Consider the following 16956-nt stretch of genomic DNA (forward strand, 5'->3'; position numbering starts at 1 on the left):
GCAGTTCAGGTGGGAAAATTAAGGCAGCAGGAACTTGAAGCATGTGGTCATGTGCCATCTCTTGTCAGGAAGAGCAGAGCAATCAATGCCTGTGTGTAGCTTACTTTCTCCTTTTTATGCAGTCCAGAATCCAGCCCAGGGAATGGCGCTACCCATAGTAGGCAGATGTTCTTACCTCAGCTAACACAGTCATGTCCAGAAGCAATGTAGCATAGGTAATCTTTCACAGATAGATATACATGAAGGCTTATCTCCTGGGTGATTCTAGATCCTGTGGAGGTTGACAATCAGCACTAATTATTACGTGTGCTCACTGTCTTATTAGGAGCTGGTATTGATTCTGCTCAAGGACTTGTGAATTCCTGTCTGGTGATCATAGGTGGACTAGCCAGTGCTAGTGTTTGCTACCAGAAACTTCAAACTGTAGTGGACTTCTTAGCAATAGAAAAGCAGTTTAGTGCCCAGCTTTGCAAACGAAGCAAAGCTGATTGTAATGATAATGCGTACTTTGGTCAGCTACTTTTATATTCGAAACTGTTCTAGAATGGTTCATTGATACTTTACTTGCAGTACCAATGTTTAGCTGTGTTTTTACACAGTACATTATAGTCACTGTTAAAGGTGAATTCCCCTGAAGTTTATGCTAATTATATGTTTTTCATGCTTTCTGAACAGGAAAGATATGATTCGCCAAATGATGATCAGAATATTCCGTTGCATTGAACCAGAACTGAACAACCTAATTGCATTAGGAGACAAAGTAGATAGCTTTAATTCCCTGTACATGCTGGTCAAGATGAGTCACCACGTGTGGACGGCACAGAACGTGGACCCAGCGTCTTTTCTAAGTACTACCTTAGGAAATGTCTTGGTGACAGTGAAGAGGAACTTTGACAAATGCATTGTAAGTTGTCAAAAATAACCCAAGAAGAAGTCTTTCAAAATGGCAGATTCATTTAATCTTGGGTTTGACACCCATGACCCCAGAGCTGTGACGCTGGGAGCTGGCAGTCACCCATTGGGATGGGCTAAGATGCAGAGTGACCCTCAGGGCTCCAGGACACAGGGTACTCATCTGTGACTTGTGACTCAGTGAGGCAATTGAAAGGCATTTAGATTTATTCCTGTTTTCATATATTCTAGTAAAATTAACTTATCTTAATTGAGGACCTTACAGTATTATTTTATTTAATAGTATACAGGTCTAATAATCATACTCCTCTAAGACTCAGTTGCTGCTGCACATGATGGTGTATGGCTCTAGTCCCAGCACTCCAAGGCTGAGGCAGGCCGATCTCTTGAGTTCAAGGTCAGCCTAGTCTACCTGTAGAGTTCCAGGACAGCCAGAGTTACACAGAGAGACACATGACTAATAACTTCTTCCAGCCATCGGGTCTCTCCTTGTAAGAAGCAGCGTAAGTAACTTTATTGTTCCTGTTAGACTTTGGCAATTTATAGGAATGAATTGGGCTAAGCTCAGTTCCTTGAAACACTTTCATTTTATTAATGTATTTTTGAATTTTTATCATTTGAATGTTCTCATATATAGCCTGTAAATTATATCCACTCTTAAATATTCATAGCATAATGGCAGATAAAATATTAAGGCCAATTAAAACCTATGCCATTTTTTTTTTACACTTTAGAAAATAACACTCAGGGCTGGAGAGATGGCTCAGCAGTTAAGAGCCCTGACTGCTCTTGCAGAGGTCCTGAGTTCAATTCCCAGCAACCACATGGTGGCTCACAATCATCTGTAATGGGATCCGATGCCCTCTTCTGGTGTGTCTGAAGACAGCTACAGTGTACTCACATACATAAAATAAATAATATATCTTTTTTTAAAAAAAAAAAAAGAAAGAAAGAAAGAAAGAAACTGGTGCTCTCTGGATTGGGAGTGTATTCAGTAGTACATAGCTTGCCTGGCGTGTGTCAGGCTCCAGGCTCCTCCCAGCACCACATGAACTACGCACCCCTCTCCAAAAGTATTGGTAGGTAGGAGCTTCTTACTACAGGAAGATATTTGAAAGAGCTAAGGAAGGCTGGGATGACAGTGAGCAACACAGTTGGAAGTCATGAAGGACTGTCCATTTCTATCAGCCTGGCTGAGAATAAGTGCTCTGTGCTGTCAGCCTGTGTGATTCACAGCAGTGGCGGCACAGTCCGCCTGATCCTCACAGTACCACCACTTTGGGGGATGGTATTCAAGAGGCAGAGTTACTCTCCTGAGTCGGCAGTTAGAAAGTGACCAAGCTGCTGGGCAGACCCATAAGGCCTGGAGGCAACACTGCAGTCCTCTACTGCCTTCTCAGTCTGACCTAACCTTGCACGCTTGGTTATGCTGATGAGATGGAACATTTGGAAGGAGAAGCCCAAGTCATTGTCAGTCCACAGAGCTCTTTACCCCAGTACCTGCAGTCTAGAAATTACTGTCTGAAACTCTGGTCCGTACAGAGTATAGCTTTTCAGCTCAAAACTGAAAGTTTAGGCAGGAATTGAAGTGATTTGACCATGTAATTATGGCCATAGACTCCTTAAGAAGTACACAGAACTGTACTTGAATCTGTAGATCTTTCTGGACCCCATGACTGAGTCTCAGAATGAAAACGCAACTCTGTAATAGAAATCTGTGTCCTTCTCCTCTGGTCTTATTATACCCACCACGCCCCACGCCACCGCATCACACTGAGAATGTGCTGTCTAAATCAGAGTTCTAGCTGAGCAGGAATCGGCAATGGTTATACTTTCCCAACTTAGCCACACGGCCACCAAACAGGAATAAAGTAGGGACATCCTCTGCGCCCAGGCCTTGGCTCTGCTCTGGCCTCAGTGGACACCTGCGCTGTCCCCGTCTTTCACAGATGATAGAAATATAAACTGCTTCTTGTTGGAACACAGACTTGAAGTTCAAAATCCTTGATTGAATTATTTTTAAATACATTTAATTTTTTTCCTTTTATTTTCTAAACAAAATACAACAGAGTGTTTCTATTCTGGAGAATTGGTTTTCTTCAGTATCCTCACCAGTTGCTGTTCTGAGCAAGCGTCTGTAATGCCTGGGCACTGATGTGTGTATTTGGTCATAGGCGTTTTCTAAGTTGCTTGGCTTTTCTCTCTCTCCTTGCTTCCTGCCCAACTTTAGAGTAACCAAATAAGACAAATGGAAGAAGTAAAGATTTCGAAGAAAAGTAAAGTAGGAATTCTTCCATTTGTTGCTGAATTTGAAGAATTTGCTGGACTGGCAGAATCAATTTTCAAAAATGCTGAACGCCGTGGTGATCTGGACAAAGCATACACCAAATTAATCAGAGGAGTGTTCATTAATGGTGAGTTTTTATGGTTTTCTTCTAAGGAGTGTTGTGCCTCTTCTCATTGTTTCTGGGTAACTGAAGCCGGCTGTAGACATGCTCACTGTTTTCAGTAGTCTGTAGTGAATGGATCTTAATAAACTCTATTAGTTATTAATAATAACATAGCTAGTTCCCCAATAATCAAGGCAGAGTCCTATGGAGTCATTTAGGGCTTTTTTGTTTGTTTGTTTGTTTTTTCCTGTTGCTTTGATAAAATAGTCTGATAAAAAAGCAACTTACGAGAGAAAGATTTAATTTTAGCTCACAGTTGAAGGTACTGTCATGACAGGGAACTTAGGTCATGAGAAGCTGGAAACAACTGTCACATTACAACCACAGTGAGAAGAAGATAGCAGTGAGTGCGAGTGTGTTAGAGCTCAGTTTCCCTTCTCTATGCCTATATAGATCCCCTGCCTAGGGAATGGTACCACCTACAGTGGCCACTTCTGCCCACCTCAATTAATGTAATCACCCCCTCGAAGCCATGTTCCAAGGCCCATCTCTCACATTATTTTAGATCCTGTCAAGCTCACAGTACTAACCATCAGTGTCTGTAATCATTTTACTGACTATGTGGTTATGTATATCACTATTTACTTACTGAATATGCCATTGCAATGGTTTAGTTTATTTCCAGCCAGGAATACAATTGGTTGTTCAAAGGTTTATGTATATATATCAAAGCTTTGCTAAATTATGGTGCTAGTGCAGAGAGCTTATACCAGTTTGGTGCTGTGAGCATCTGGTGGAAGTTGAATTGCTCTGTATACTCTGCAGTGCTGGATATTACTACCAGTGGGTCTTTTTATCCCCTGCCACCAGCATGCTCGAGATGTGCTCACGCAGATCATTGTGCTTCGTGGTTCTGTTCACGGTGTCCTTATAAGAGTTTTCAGGTTTTGTGTCATTCTTTTCCTCAACTCCTGTGCTTGAGTCATTCTTTAGGAGACCTGATTTGTAACTAGATATATTTTTCTTGATGTCTATGATCCTGCTGATGCTTTTTCTTTAAGTACTTGAGCATTTTAGAATCTGCCCATGATGTGCATCATCTGTCCTAACAGCTATAATTCACAGTTTCTCCACTGATTTGAAAAGTCACCTTTACTCCACATGGTACTGTGTGAAGATGACCCACTGTTTCAGGAGGCTGTGAGGACCTTGTGATGCAAAATACCGTGTTTAGTCCCGAACTGTTTAACTCGTATCAGAGATGTTTTTCTTCCTTTTCTGCATTGATTTCAGTGGAGAAAGTAGCAAATGAAAGCCAGAAAACCCCCAGGGACGTGGTCATGATGGAGAACTTCCACCATATTTTTGCAACACTTTCTCGTCTGAAAATCTCATGTCTTGAAGCTGAGAAAAAAGAAGCCAAGCAGAAGTACACTGATCACCTGCAGGCTTACGTCATTTACTCTTTAGGACAGCCCCTTGAAAAACTAAACGTAAATATATTTTTATTCCATGTTTTCCTGGTTTTGAGACCTGCATCTGTGTACTGACATGGGAATGAGGATTGAAGGACGTGACGCTGCCAGCATCCAGACGTTAGTAATTACTGCAAATTTGTAAAGTTGCAGTAGACACTCTTATAATCCTCACTCCCTGGGAGGCTGAAACAAGAGGGTTATAACTTAGGTTCAGGGCCAGTGTGGGCAGCTTAGGAGAACTGTCTCAGAGACATAAATCATACACAACAGAACAGTGATAGGAACTAAGACACTGTTACTCCATTTTACAAATACAGAAACCACCCTGAGGGTGAACCTTGACTGAGTTCTTCCCATTTTTTTTCCTCATAAATTGCCAACTTTTATGTAACTCAGGGGAAGATTTCAAAAGCTTTGTCAAGATAAACGAAGAGGACGGGAAATGGTTTGGGGTAAGGTGCTTGCTGAGTTTCTAACGCCCTCAGAAAAGCACACCCTAACCCTAGTTCAGAGGTGTAGATACAGATCCCAAGTGTTCGCTGGCAACAAATGTAGCCCCAACAGGGAGTTCCAGGCTCAGTGAGAGGTCTTGCTTCAGTAAATAAGGTAGAGAAACAATTGAGGAAGATATCCTAATGTCAGCCTCTGGCCACCACACCTACACACACACACACACACACACTACACACACACACACAACATTTGTAGTGTGTGTGTGTGTATTTGTGCATTTCCTTTCCTGACTTGAGTCATCTCCCTGTGTAAATGATAAATTATAAAATTAAGAAATGGTGGTTTTCCTGGGCATAAAGGTTTGTGTTTGTAATCCCAACATGCAGGAGGCTGAAAGAGACAGAGAGAACCTATGAGTCTTTAACATTAAATAGCAAATGTAGCATATGAGACTGTAGTTTTGTTTGCCCACATTAAAGAAACAGAAGATAGTCCAGATGTTTACAGCAGTTGTCACTTGTAGCATGGAGATACATGACTATCTTAATGTCCGTGTGCTTGCACGCATTGAGCCTGGCTTTTCAACAGTCCAGGTGATAATGAAGTAGTTCTTACCCATTCTTTCTTTCCGTTTCCTTAAAGCATTTCTTTGAAGGCGTTGAAGCGCGAGTAGCCCAGGGCATTCGGGAAGAGGAGGTGAGCTACCAGCTAGCGTTCAACAAGCAAGAGCTCCGCAAAGTCATTAAGGAGTACCCTGGCAAGGAAGTGAAGAAGGGTCTGGATAATCTCTACAAGAAGGTTGACAAGCATTTATGTGAAGAGGAGAACTTACTTCAGGTAGGCACATTCTCGTGGCTGCCTCGCTTTGAAGGCTGCTGCTTCTCTGCACAGACCCTCTACATGCTCTCGTTTTGGTGCCTGAGAAAAGCTCCACGGCTGAGTGGTGCACACCCGAAGCCCCGGCACTCGGCATCACCGTGAGCTTACAGCTAAGCTGGGCTACATAGACCTGCCTCAAAGAAGCCGAGCAAAAGTAAAGACAAATGCAAGTTCTATAAAGCACAGACGGTCATGAACTGAAGGAAGGGATTTGTTATGTAACTGTAATCGTTTCCACTTTGATTTTGTATTTGCGTAGGGTGAGGCTTTGCTGCTTTGGTGGCTTGAGTTTTTGTCTCACTGTTTGTGAGTAAGCTCAGTGTTGCTTAGTGTGGAGCCATGGCTCTGAGCGGGGATAGGGGTGAAAGTGGATCTGGAGTCCGGATTCACATTCTGCGTGATTTGGTTCGTGTTTCTTGAGTCTGAGCTTCAAATTGAAGCCTCTGGTGGGCACTATTGCTGCTTCGTTTCCTAGATAAGAGAAGTGGAACTTGAGAGAGGTGGACTCACATGGCAGCAAGCCTGGTTCATGTGCAGTGGGGCCAGGTTTGAGAGAATGAAGCTATGTCCTTTATAAACTTTGCCGGGAGGCCCAGGGACTGAGAATAATTGTGATTCAGCCTCGCAGAAGCACTGACCCACGGTGCTCCATTTGTGTTCACGTCCCAGAGGAAAGCCCTGCTCACGAGTGGCAGGTGAAAGAAATAGTGGGAGCCCAGTGATGGGAAGCAAGAGGTGTGGACGGCAGTGCCTGCCTGGTCTTAAGTTCACAGCGACGGAAGGCTGGGGAGGCTCAGTTGAAAGCTCCAGAAGTATATTCTGGGGTACGGTCACAGACCCCACCCTCCCCTGGTCCTTAGAAGACTTAAATTGCACTGTGCTGATACAGGGTAAACTCAATGAATTTAAGCCCTGACAACACTATGCATGGAATTCTGTCTTGAAATTTTCTATGTGTCTGCCCCATGGCTGGGTATCTCATCACACAGCTGCATGGATCATCATGGCTCCTCCACAGTATCAAGCTTTATGCAGTCAATTCTAGATAAAGAAGAAATTGAGCCATGACTAAAATGGAACGTAAATGTTAAGTATTGCACTCCTGAATGGTGGTCCTGCTTCCACACACACTTGTGTAAATGTTAAGTATTGCACTCCTGAATGGTGGTCCTGCTTCCACACACACTTGTGTAAATGTTAAGTATTGCACTCCTGAATGGTGGTCCTGCTTCCACACACACTTGTGTAAATGTTAAGTATTGCACTCCTGAATGGTGGTCCTGCTTCCACACACACTTGTGTAAATGTTAAGTATTGCACTCCTGAATGATGGTCCTGCTTCCACACACACTTGTGCAAAGCTGCATCTGCCTTGGATGTGAGAGTTTATATAATAACAGCCGAAGCATAACAGGTGCTTGCTCCTGCCAGACTGGCGTAATACCCTGGATTAGCCCCTTGGCTACCTCAGGAGGGAGGAATGTTACTATCCACACCTCGTTTACAGATAGGAATTTGTAGCCCACAGGACCAATGGCACATACAGAGGTCACTGAGGGCGTTGGTGTCAGAATGTATATTCCTATCTGCCATGTTACACAGATTCTTAGATTCTGTCCCATAACCTGTTCTCCGTGTGTGATTATGGAATCATCCTCTCACAGTCTGGCTTTCACTTTCTGTTTTGCAATAGGTGGTGTGGCACTCCATGCAAGATGAATTCATACGCCAGTACAAGCACTTCGAGGGGTTGATAGCACGCTGTTATCCGGGATCTGGAGTTACAATGGAATTCACTATTCAGGACATTCTGGATTATTGCTCCAGCATCGCACAGTCCCACTGAGCCGAGGAAAGAGAAAAAGAAGTGAGCATGCATTCTCAGTCCACCAAACACGACGTAAAAAGTGAGCAAGTGCTTTGAGAAGCCAGACTCAAATGTCTGTTACTAAATGTCAGATAACTGTAGTACTCTGCTCCAGATGTTTAAGTGCAAAGACGCGTCCTGCGGCTCGGTTTTATTTGACTTCCGGGTGATGTACTTAAGCATTTATCTCATCATGAAAAGCCTTCAGCACTTTCCAGTGATGGGCAGGACGTTTTGCTTTACTGCCAGCCTCTTGTGTTTGTGAATGGCTGTCCCCAGTGGAACAGTGGGGATCGCCAGTACTCACTGTGCGCCAATTGCTCACAAATCATGGAACTATGAAACAAACATTGCACAGAATTGTTTTGTCCCTGTGTCTAACAAGTGTGCATATTGGCAAGGGGGCCGATGTGGTAATCAGCTGTAAGGATTATGTGGCTCTGTATATTAAATAAAGGACACTATTAAAAGTTAATATTTGATAATATTCTTAGGTATTATAAATCTTACATATAAAAGCAAATTCTTCTAGAATTTCTGTATCAGAATTAACTGTGAGGCCTCACACCACAGAATACTTAGAATGTTAACAATAAGAAAGATAATAGAATATTAAGAAAAAGTTATAACAGCATCAAAATATTTAATATATAGGACTATACTGAAACATGTACTCTGGACTGAACAACCTAAATGTCCATCAGCAGTGAAATGAATGAATACAACTATATTCATTCCATGGAGCAGTGATATCAGAATGGAAATGTAGGTAAGTTCCAGGAAACACTGTCAGGTGAAAGAGGACATCACCAAGGAACACATGTATGTGCTGGGATTCTTTGAATATAAAACTTAAAAACAAATTAAGCCATTGTAGCATAGAGTTACAAGTGGAAAAGTAGGGGTTAATTGCAAAATTCTGGTAAAATCAGGCAGGGGCATAGAGGGTTAAAAAGTCATGTGACTTCTACATGCCTGTCATCCCAGCACTTACGAGGCTGAGGCAGGAGGATTGCTGATTTGAGACTTTTGCTGGTTTACCTGTTGTCTCTGTGATGAGCTTGGCAGCAAGCATCAAGGCCGCCTTGTTAACTCATTGTCTATAGCACTTACCTGCTTATTAAGTCCTGAGTCAGAAAGTAAAATCAGCGGGTAGTTCACAGAAGGAGGGACACACATATCCTTAGCTGTGTCTGCAGCATCAGACACAGACACAGCCTCTACTGCCTCAGACAGAGCCACAACCCCACCAAGGGGTTCTCAGCCTGGGGGTTGCCACCCCTTTGGCAAACCTCCATCTCTGAGAAATACTGACATTGAAAGGACTCAAAGGGGGATTCTCAAGTCTCAGGACGGCGCCCACCCAAAAGAACTCACGAGAGACCAGCTTGATGTAAACACATGAGGCAGTGTAATATCAGAGCTCTGGGCCAGTCCATATCTCCATATCTCACATAGGGGATAGAGGGATTGACCTGGAGGCTTTAAGAATTAGGACTTTTATGTGCTGAAGAGCACACATCTGAATTTTACAGGAGACATGAATCACGTGAGATGTTCCTCCATGGCTTTAATTCATTCCACAGACTATTATCCAACTTAAACTGCACTGGTTGCTCAATAGGGTGAGAACTATGTGTACATTTCCTCTTCCTTGAGGGCCAACGTCTAAGAATTCCTAGCCCCGTAGTTGTGAGCCTTCCTCATGCTGTGACCCTCTGAATCAGTTCCTCAACCATAAGATTGGGCTGTTGCTACTTCATCACTGTAGGGTTTGCTAGTTATGAATCGTCATGTTGAAAGAGAATTTTGAAATAGGCCCAAACTAATAAAATAACAGGGCCTTGTGATTCCTTTTCCATAACCTAAATAGTTAAAAATGCCTGTCAGCAGGTTTGGGCCCAGTTAATTAGTTACAGAAAATATAGAGTTATAAGACAAGGACAAAGGCTTGTAAAGCCTTCCAGAAACTGACTGACCATGAAAGATAAAAAGTATATAAGGACATCCTTAGAAGAACAGAGAGATGTCCAAGTGAGTAATGGGCCATCTGGTGTGCCTCCAAACCCTTTCCCCCTCCTCTTGAGGTCTTCTCAAGGCCCAAGAAACTGCAATTTAAGTTTAACTAGATACTATGCTAACTTAAGACTGGTACAGTCTGCTGATGTAAAACAACCAATCATGTGTACCCATGTAAAAAATCTCCCAATTCCCCCACCAAAGTTATATTTTGTTGAAGGTCTTCACATAAGGTTCATACTCCAAGCTCCTGCCTACCACCCTAAGCCTATCTCTACAAGGCTACTCACCTGTGAGATGTGTCTTAGCTGAAGGTTTAGTCCAGTCACTCACAGTAGTCTCCAGATGGAGGGCCAGAATCCTAGAGGAGACTCTGGCTGCGGTGCAGATCAAGGTGGTGTTTCTGATGTCTCCAGCAGTCCCGACAGAGTGGAGAGCAATGCATTGTCTGTCTCTGCTCATATACAGTCCAGTGGGTGCCATCATGTGGTTATCTTGACTAAACGGTGTCACCAGGTTCTGGTTATCCAGTGCAGCCTTGAGCGTAGTGGAGTTCCCAACTAAACTATTTCTATATGTCTAAGATACTTTCTTCCTCACGCTCATCACAGGAGGGTTATACTGTACCAGACCCCAGCATTTTTAAGTATCTGCCAAGGAGTGTTGTCCAGGGACAGGAGTGGGAAAAGCGGTAAGCAGCTAAGGATATTTAAAGCATTGTGCTCTTGAGAAGGTGACTAGTTCTAGTAGGGGCCGCTGCTGTTTATCCTGTGATGGGAAGATGCCTACAGTGGAAACAAGCTGCCAGGAACTCAACCCTGCTCAGAGTGCTGTGCCCTGCCCAGAGCTGTGGCTCCGGATCCAGCATGACTGAGCAGTACCTCCCCCCGTTGGTTTCTCAGGGATGATGTCAGCACTTGATGATACTTCCTTATAGTTCTTTTACTTGACAGCCTCGCTTTGAGAGGAGATACTCTCCTCCTGGGATGTTCAGTCCTGAAGTCCAGCTGGCTGCCTCAGTGAGACTATTTCTGCCAGGTGTGGTAAGCCCCAACTTGATAATGTTACCTTGTATTTGTACTCTTACATGGGCTACTCTAGTCAGCTCTGCTAGATGTGTCTGCTTTGTAGATGCCCTTGAGATTCCATCTCTCTAATCTTCACAGGCAAGAGATAGCAGACCCTAAGCCACTGCCTTAGGGTGATCTTGGGTGACCATTACTGTTCATCACCCTAGGCCTTGGGTCATGCACAACTAGGCTATGAAAAAGTCCTGTCACACTCAGAACTCTGGTGTCAGGGATGATGGAAACAACTGTAGATAGCCTATGAGCCACAGAAAGAGGACCATTGCTCTTCACTGGAGTCTGGAACATGGCTGTTTAAAAGGCCAATCTAATACTAGTCTGTGTTCATATGCATGGAAAACACTGCAGATGTATCAAAGGAAATAAATATATCCCGGTCTTCAGCTCAAATCATTTTAATAAGAGACTAAGAAGCTGGAGCATTACTGCCCCAGAGGATATAGTCAGATAAGTAATAGCTTTAGAGCCTGTGAGAAAACACTGAGGGTTAGGATGTTATTCTGAAGGGTCACCATGCTCACTCATGAGCTCACTCATGCTCAGAACAAATCACACATGCCGAGGGGAAAGCCGACTTCATTCAGCTGCATAAAGGAAACTCCCTTGACCAAAGCAGAGTTCTGTTGCCATGGATATATTCCTATGGCAACTGCCATAGACATTTGCGGGGGAGAGGAAATTGGTACCCTATTTAGAAGGTTGATCTAATTGACCTTGGAGGACCCTAGAAATTCTGTCCTCATGAGGTTGAGTTGATTTTTCTCTGAATAGCATCTATGTGCCCTTATGCTCCAGGGCTCTGGGTGGTCTGCCCAATTCACACTTGCTTTAATCCTCAGAGTTCAAGGTGTTGGCATGTGATTAATGACTTCTGGTAAGTCCTGAAAGCTGGGTATAAAATGTGGATGCTGGGATTAGCTCCTTCATAGGGTTGCCGTGTGATGGGATGGGACAGCACTTGCTAAGCCAGCACTCAGACAGAACCTCAGGTGCATTAGCACACTACAGCACCTACAGTTGCTTTGCTAGCCTCTTAGCACGTTGTCTCACCCGTCGTTTTCCATACGGCTACTCATCTTCCACACCTAAGTTTTCATTTGTGTGCTGATCTGATTTCGATACGAAACATCCCTTCAAAGGCTCAGTTCTTAAAGGTTTAATCTCCAGGTGATGGGCTCTCAAGAAGTGATGGTGCTCATGAGGGTACTGACCTAGAGACTTAAGACTTTGATGGACTCACAATGTGACAGTGTCACTGACATGAGACGGGGACCTTCCACCACAGAGCTTTGCTGGAGGAAGTTGGCTACTGGGCGGTGTTCTTGAGGGCTCTAGCTTATCCTGGGCTCCTTGCTTGGTTTCTGGCCGCCATATGTGAGCATCCTCTCCTGCCACGTGTGCCCACTGCCATTACAGTCTGAGACTTCTGAAATTCCAAGTAAGAAAGTCAACCTCCCCCACCCCTGAAATTGTTCCTGTCAAGTATGTGTCACAGTGATGAAAAGTGACAGACGTGCATGACCATCATTTTCAGGGATTGAGGATATTTCCATACTTTTGCCTATATTAAAATGATTTTCTACTGTCATTCATTTTACTATCAATTTGCAAAAAAAGTATTTTTAGGTCTATTATATTAGTTGTAAATATCTTTCTAGCTTCTTTGTCATTTAGCATGGAATGTGTGACATGGAGAAGGCCTGCTGTTTGGTTGGTTTTTTTAATTCAGTTATATTTATTGAGTTTCTCACTCCCTCAGAGTCTCCACTTACCTCCATTTCTTCTCAATCCAAAAGATGAAAAAAGACTGATTCTTTGCACCACCATTTGAAATGAAAATACCCTATGACTTTGTAGACACAAAAATGAAATTGCTGTGTCACAGAGCTATTCCAGGCCTGTGCTCTTTAAAGGTGACAATTTCCTCAGAGTGATTTCCCAGTGTCTTCTGCTAGAGAATAGCTTCTCCTAACACCTGCTCATTTACACAGCGTGGACATCTTTTTCTTGTCAGGGACAACATATGTCACCAAGACATAAGGTCAAGGCATTATAATGACAACATTTGCTGTCACTAGGCCCTAGATGGACTGGAACTACCACGGGTGGTTCCCTATCTGACAGTGATAATCACATTGCCAGCCAAACTATACACCATTGGTAACAAGAAAATTGAGTCTCTGCTGCTTAAATAAAAAGGACTTGAAGTAGCTGGCAGTATTGACATTTTAGCTTGATGTCCTAGTCAGGGTTCTGTTTCTGTGTAGAGACACCATGACCACGCAACGCTCATAAAGAAAAACATTTAACTGGGTTGGCTTACAGGTTCAGAGATTTAGTCCATTATCATTGTCTTAGGGTTTTACTGCTGTGAACAGACACTATCACCAAGTCATGAGGCCAAGGCATTGTAATGACAATATTTAATTGGGCCTGGCTTATAGGTTTAGAGGTTTCATCTGTTATCATCAAGGCAGGAGCATGGCAGCATCCAGGCAGGCATAGTGCAGGAGGAGCTTGAGAGTTCTACATCTTCATCTGAAGGCCACTAGAAGACTGGCTTCCACGTGGTTAGGAGGAGGGTCTCAAAGCCCAACCCCACAATGACACATTTCCTCCAACAAGGCCATATCTCCTAATAGTGCCTGGGCCAAGCCATCACAGTCATCATGGTGGAAGCATGGCAGCATGCAGGCAGACATGGTGCTGGAGAGGAAGCTGAGAGTTCTCCATCTGGATCCACTGGCAGCAAGAAGAGAGAAGGACATTGGGCCTAGCTTGAGCTTCTGAAACCTCAAAGCCAACCCCAGTGAGACACTTCCTCCAACAAGGCCACACCTTCTAATAATGCCACTCCCTATGAACCAAGGGGACCATTTCCATTCAAACCACCACACATAATTTCTTGGCCAGTTGCTGAAGGGAGGCAGCTGGGATTCTAGAAGGAATATCAGCTAACAGACCTGGGTCATTCAGTTCAGTTACTATTCTCCATCTTCCATTAGGTGCCTGTGGCTTTGCTCAGGTGATGCCTACAGAGAGAGGAACATTAGTCTCTTTATCTCAGGAGCTCACAGCCTAAGGAGGGATGCAGGAAGATCAGTGACTATGCTTGCCACAACGTCCAAAGCCACATCTCTTGTATGTACCCAGCTGTTTCCCAGGCATCTCTGCAAAACCACCTTACATTTCTGAGGTTCAAGTGAATTATATAAATTCCTTTAATTGCATCAATCCATTTATTCCAGTTGATATTTTAATTGTCTCCTATGTTTATTTATTTAACTGTTTTGTGTGTGGCTGGGTGTGTCACAGTGCATGTGTGGACATCAGAGGACAACTCTCAGGAGTTGGTTCTCTCCTATTGTGTGAAGCCCAGGGATTGAACACAGGTTGTCAGCTTTGTAGGCAAAGACTACCTGTTGCGCCATCTTGCCAGCTCAATATTTTAAAATTTGATGATTTTTTTTTACTATCCCATTTTTCTGATTGGTCCTCTTTAAAGAGGCTGGGAAGGCTGAAAACAAGGATTGACAATTTCCTAGTCTGGTGGGAGGCTAAATCCCTTTAAGAGAGAGCAAGCAGAGGGAGGCCTATGAGCACCAGATAGCAAGCAGGGAACCAGAGCCTCAGGCATACCCAGTAGGCAGAAAAACTTCCCAGAGCTGGGGAAGGTAGGCTTGGCTCCCAGCTGGTACACTCAGGCATTAGACTCAGCTCTCATGGAAGGACAAACTGAAGCTCCAGCCCAGAACGGGCAAGGGCACCCTGTTAGACAGATCCAAGGAGATGGAGTTAGCTGCCACAGATGTGTTTTGGCCTGAGGAGCCTGCAGATGCACCTAAGGGCAAAAGGAACATTTTCCCTGAGCTGTGGTGAGACTGGACAGCCCCAAACTTCTGAACTGGTAAGGTATTAAGTTTGAAAACAATAAAAGAGAAAAAATAAACTTGGGTTATAAAAAATCATAGGAAGAAATACTTAGTTTGAAAATAAGAAAGTTAAGTCTTTAAGGAGAAAGAGATTAAAAGGAAAATATTTTCTATGTTAAAAATGGAGAGAAATGCCAGGACACAATGCATCTGGATCCCATATGATCTTGTTTTGCATACAAGTGATTGTTTTTTCAGTAATGATTACAATTATGTATACTTTTCCTGGTGATTTAAATATGCTTGGCCCATGGGAAGTGGCACTATCAGGAGGTCTGGCCTTGTTGGAGGAAGTGCCTCACTATGTAGGCAGACTTTGAGGCCTCCTGGGCACAGGCTCAGCCCAGTGAGGAAGAGAGACTCCTTGCCTACCTTTGGAGCAATTGTAGAACTCTCAGCTCCTTCTCCAGCACAATGTCTGCCTCGATGCTGCCATGCTTCCTGCCATTGATAATTGATAATAATCGGCTGAACCTCTGAAACTGTAAGTCAGCCCCAATTAAATGTTGTCCTTTAATAAGAGCTGCCTTGGTCGTGGTGTCTGTTCACAGCAGTAAAACCCTAACGGAGACACTTTTTAAGATAGATCAGAATAAAACAAACAAGGAGAGGAGCAAAAGATGGAATGCTAGACTGGAGAGCATAGAACAGAGGTTAGAGGATTCTTTAATCAGAATAAAGAACCTTCAGAAGAATCCAATCTGCAATCTACAATAACAGCAAAAAAGGTAGTTCCAGATTTAAAAAATTCATAAAGACTTGAGGAATTAGAATGGCAACCCACGGAGATGCAATATATTGAATTAAGAGTACAAATTACGTTTGATGCTACTTTAAAGCAATGCCATACAATAGATTATATGGTTCATTTGTAGAGTTTGGAGAATTAAGATAAGTATACGTGTTGATACACCATACTACTGATACATATTTTGAACTCCAATGGGCTTCTGCCTTAAATTCTGAAAAGGCTGATTCTAATATTGCACATTTATTAGAGACGGTGATTATCTTGGAAATGCCTTTGCAGATTGAAAGTGATGATGCTTCAACATACTTATCCATTAGTGACCCGGCCCGTGGGTCGGTCAATGGGGTCTTCAGAGGAGAGAGTGGGGATGGAGGGGCAAGAGACGTGAAGAATGGAGACAAAACAGGGTGTCTGATCAAGTCCTGTTTATTGAAAGGCAATTATGGCTATATAAGCACAAGCAGGGGAGTGCAGCTGGAGACACTTAACCACGAGTGCCTTGCAGCTGGGGGCACTAAACAGCAAGTCCAGGGTATGTCTGAGAACAACAAGATGTTTATCAGAGTGTGCTCAGCTGTTGTTGGCTGCTTGCAAACACATCATGCTAGAAAAACAAGTCTCTTGTCAGGGTGGAAAAGTATCAACCTGCAAATATATGGCCCGAGATGGCTGCAAGGATGATAGCCGCTTTCATCTAGGAGTCAGCTCCCAACACATTAGAATGCAATTTCTTACACATTGTGACATAAAACCCGTTACAGATTGTTAGTGTCTAGTGCTTTGGGGTGTCAAGGGTAGGCTCACATTAATCAGGACACAGGGAACCCAAAGTGATTGTGTGCCACTGCATACTGTATTGAACGTTCCATCACCTTTTATGGCAAGCAGAATAAAGATTTCCCACAGCTTCTAATTCTCAACAGACTCGGTAAGACATAAAACTGTCTCCAGCCAGAACTTCAGCTATCACATAGTTAATAAATCTTATTGGGTACAAAATCCTCTGGACTTATCATGCCATCCTTTCAAATAGCATAGATAAACATTTGTATTACGGTTTGGTTATATAATCCAAACAAACTTATGAAGACAGAGATGCCGTCTCTGCTGGAACAGAGAGCAAAGAATCAACTTTAACTGAATTGTGCCAACTGCACATTCCATACATATATTAATGGAGAAATGTG

At 43.3% G+C, this 16956-nt stretch overlaps 1 protein-coding gene across 7 annotated transcripts in view; it reads left to right on the forward strand.

The window, feature by feature from the left end:
* Exoc1 (exocyst complex component 1) overlaps positions 1-8454 on the forward strand; it is a 40975-nt gene extending 32521 nt beyond the window's left edge. For 5 of the 7 annotated variants that reach the window (XM_034509027.2, XM_034509029.2, XM_034509025.2 and 2 more), the window contains 5 exons: positions 676-904; positions 3143-3326; positions 4596-4795; positions 5876-6070; positions 7806-8454. In XM_034509027.2, the coding sequence (XP_034364918.1) occupies positions 676-904; positions 3143-3326; positions 4596-4795; positions 5876-6070; positions 7806-7958 (961 nt within the window). In that variant the 3' untranslated portion in view covers positions 7959-8454. The remainder of the gene's footprint in view (positions 1-675; positions 905-3142; positions 3327-4595; positions 4796-5875; positions 6071-7805) is intronic. The other 2 variants (XM_034509024.2, XM_034509026.2) reach the window with 1 other exon arrangement.
* The last annotated feature ends 8502 nt before the right edge of the window (positions 8455-16956 follow it).

Source organism: Arvicanthis niloticus, chromosome 7, assembly GCF_011762505.2.
Source record: "Arvicanthis niloticus isolate mArvNil1 chromosome 7, mArvNil1.pat.X, whole genome shotgun sequence".
NCBI classification, from domain to species: domain Eukaryota; kingdom Metazoa; phylum Chordata; class Mammalia; order Rodentia; family Muridae; genus Arvicanthis; species Arvicanthis niloticus.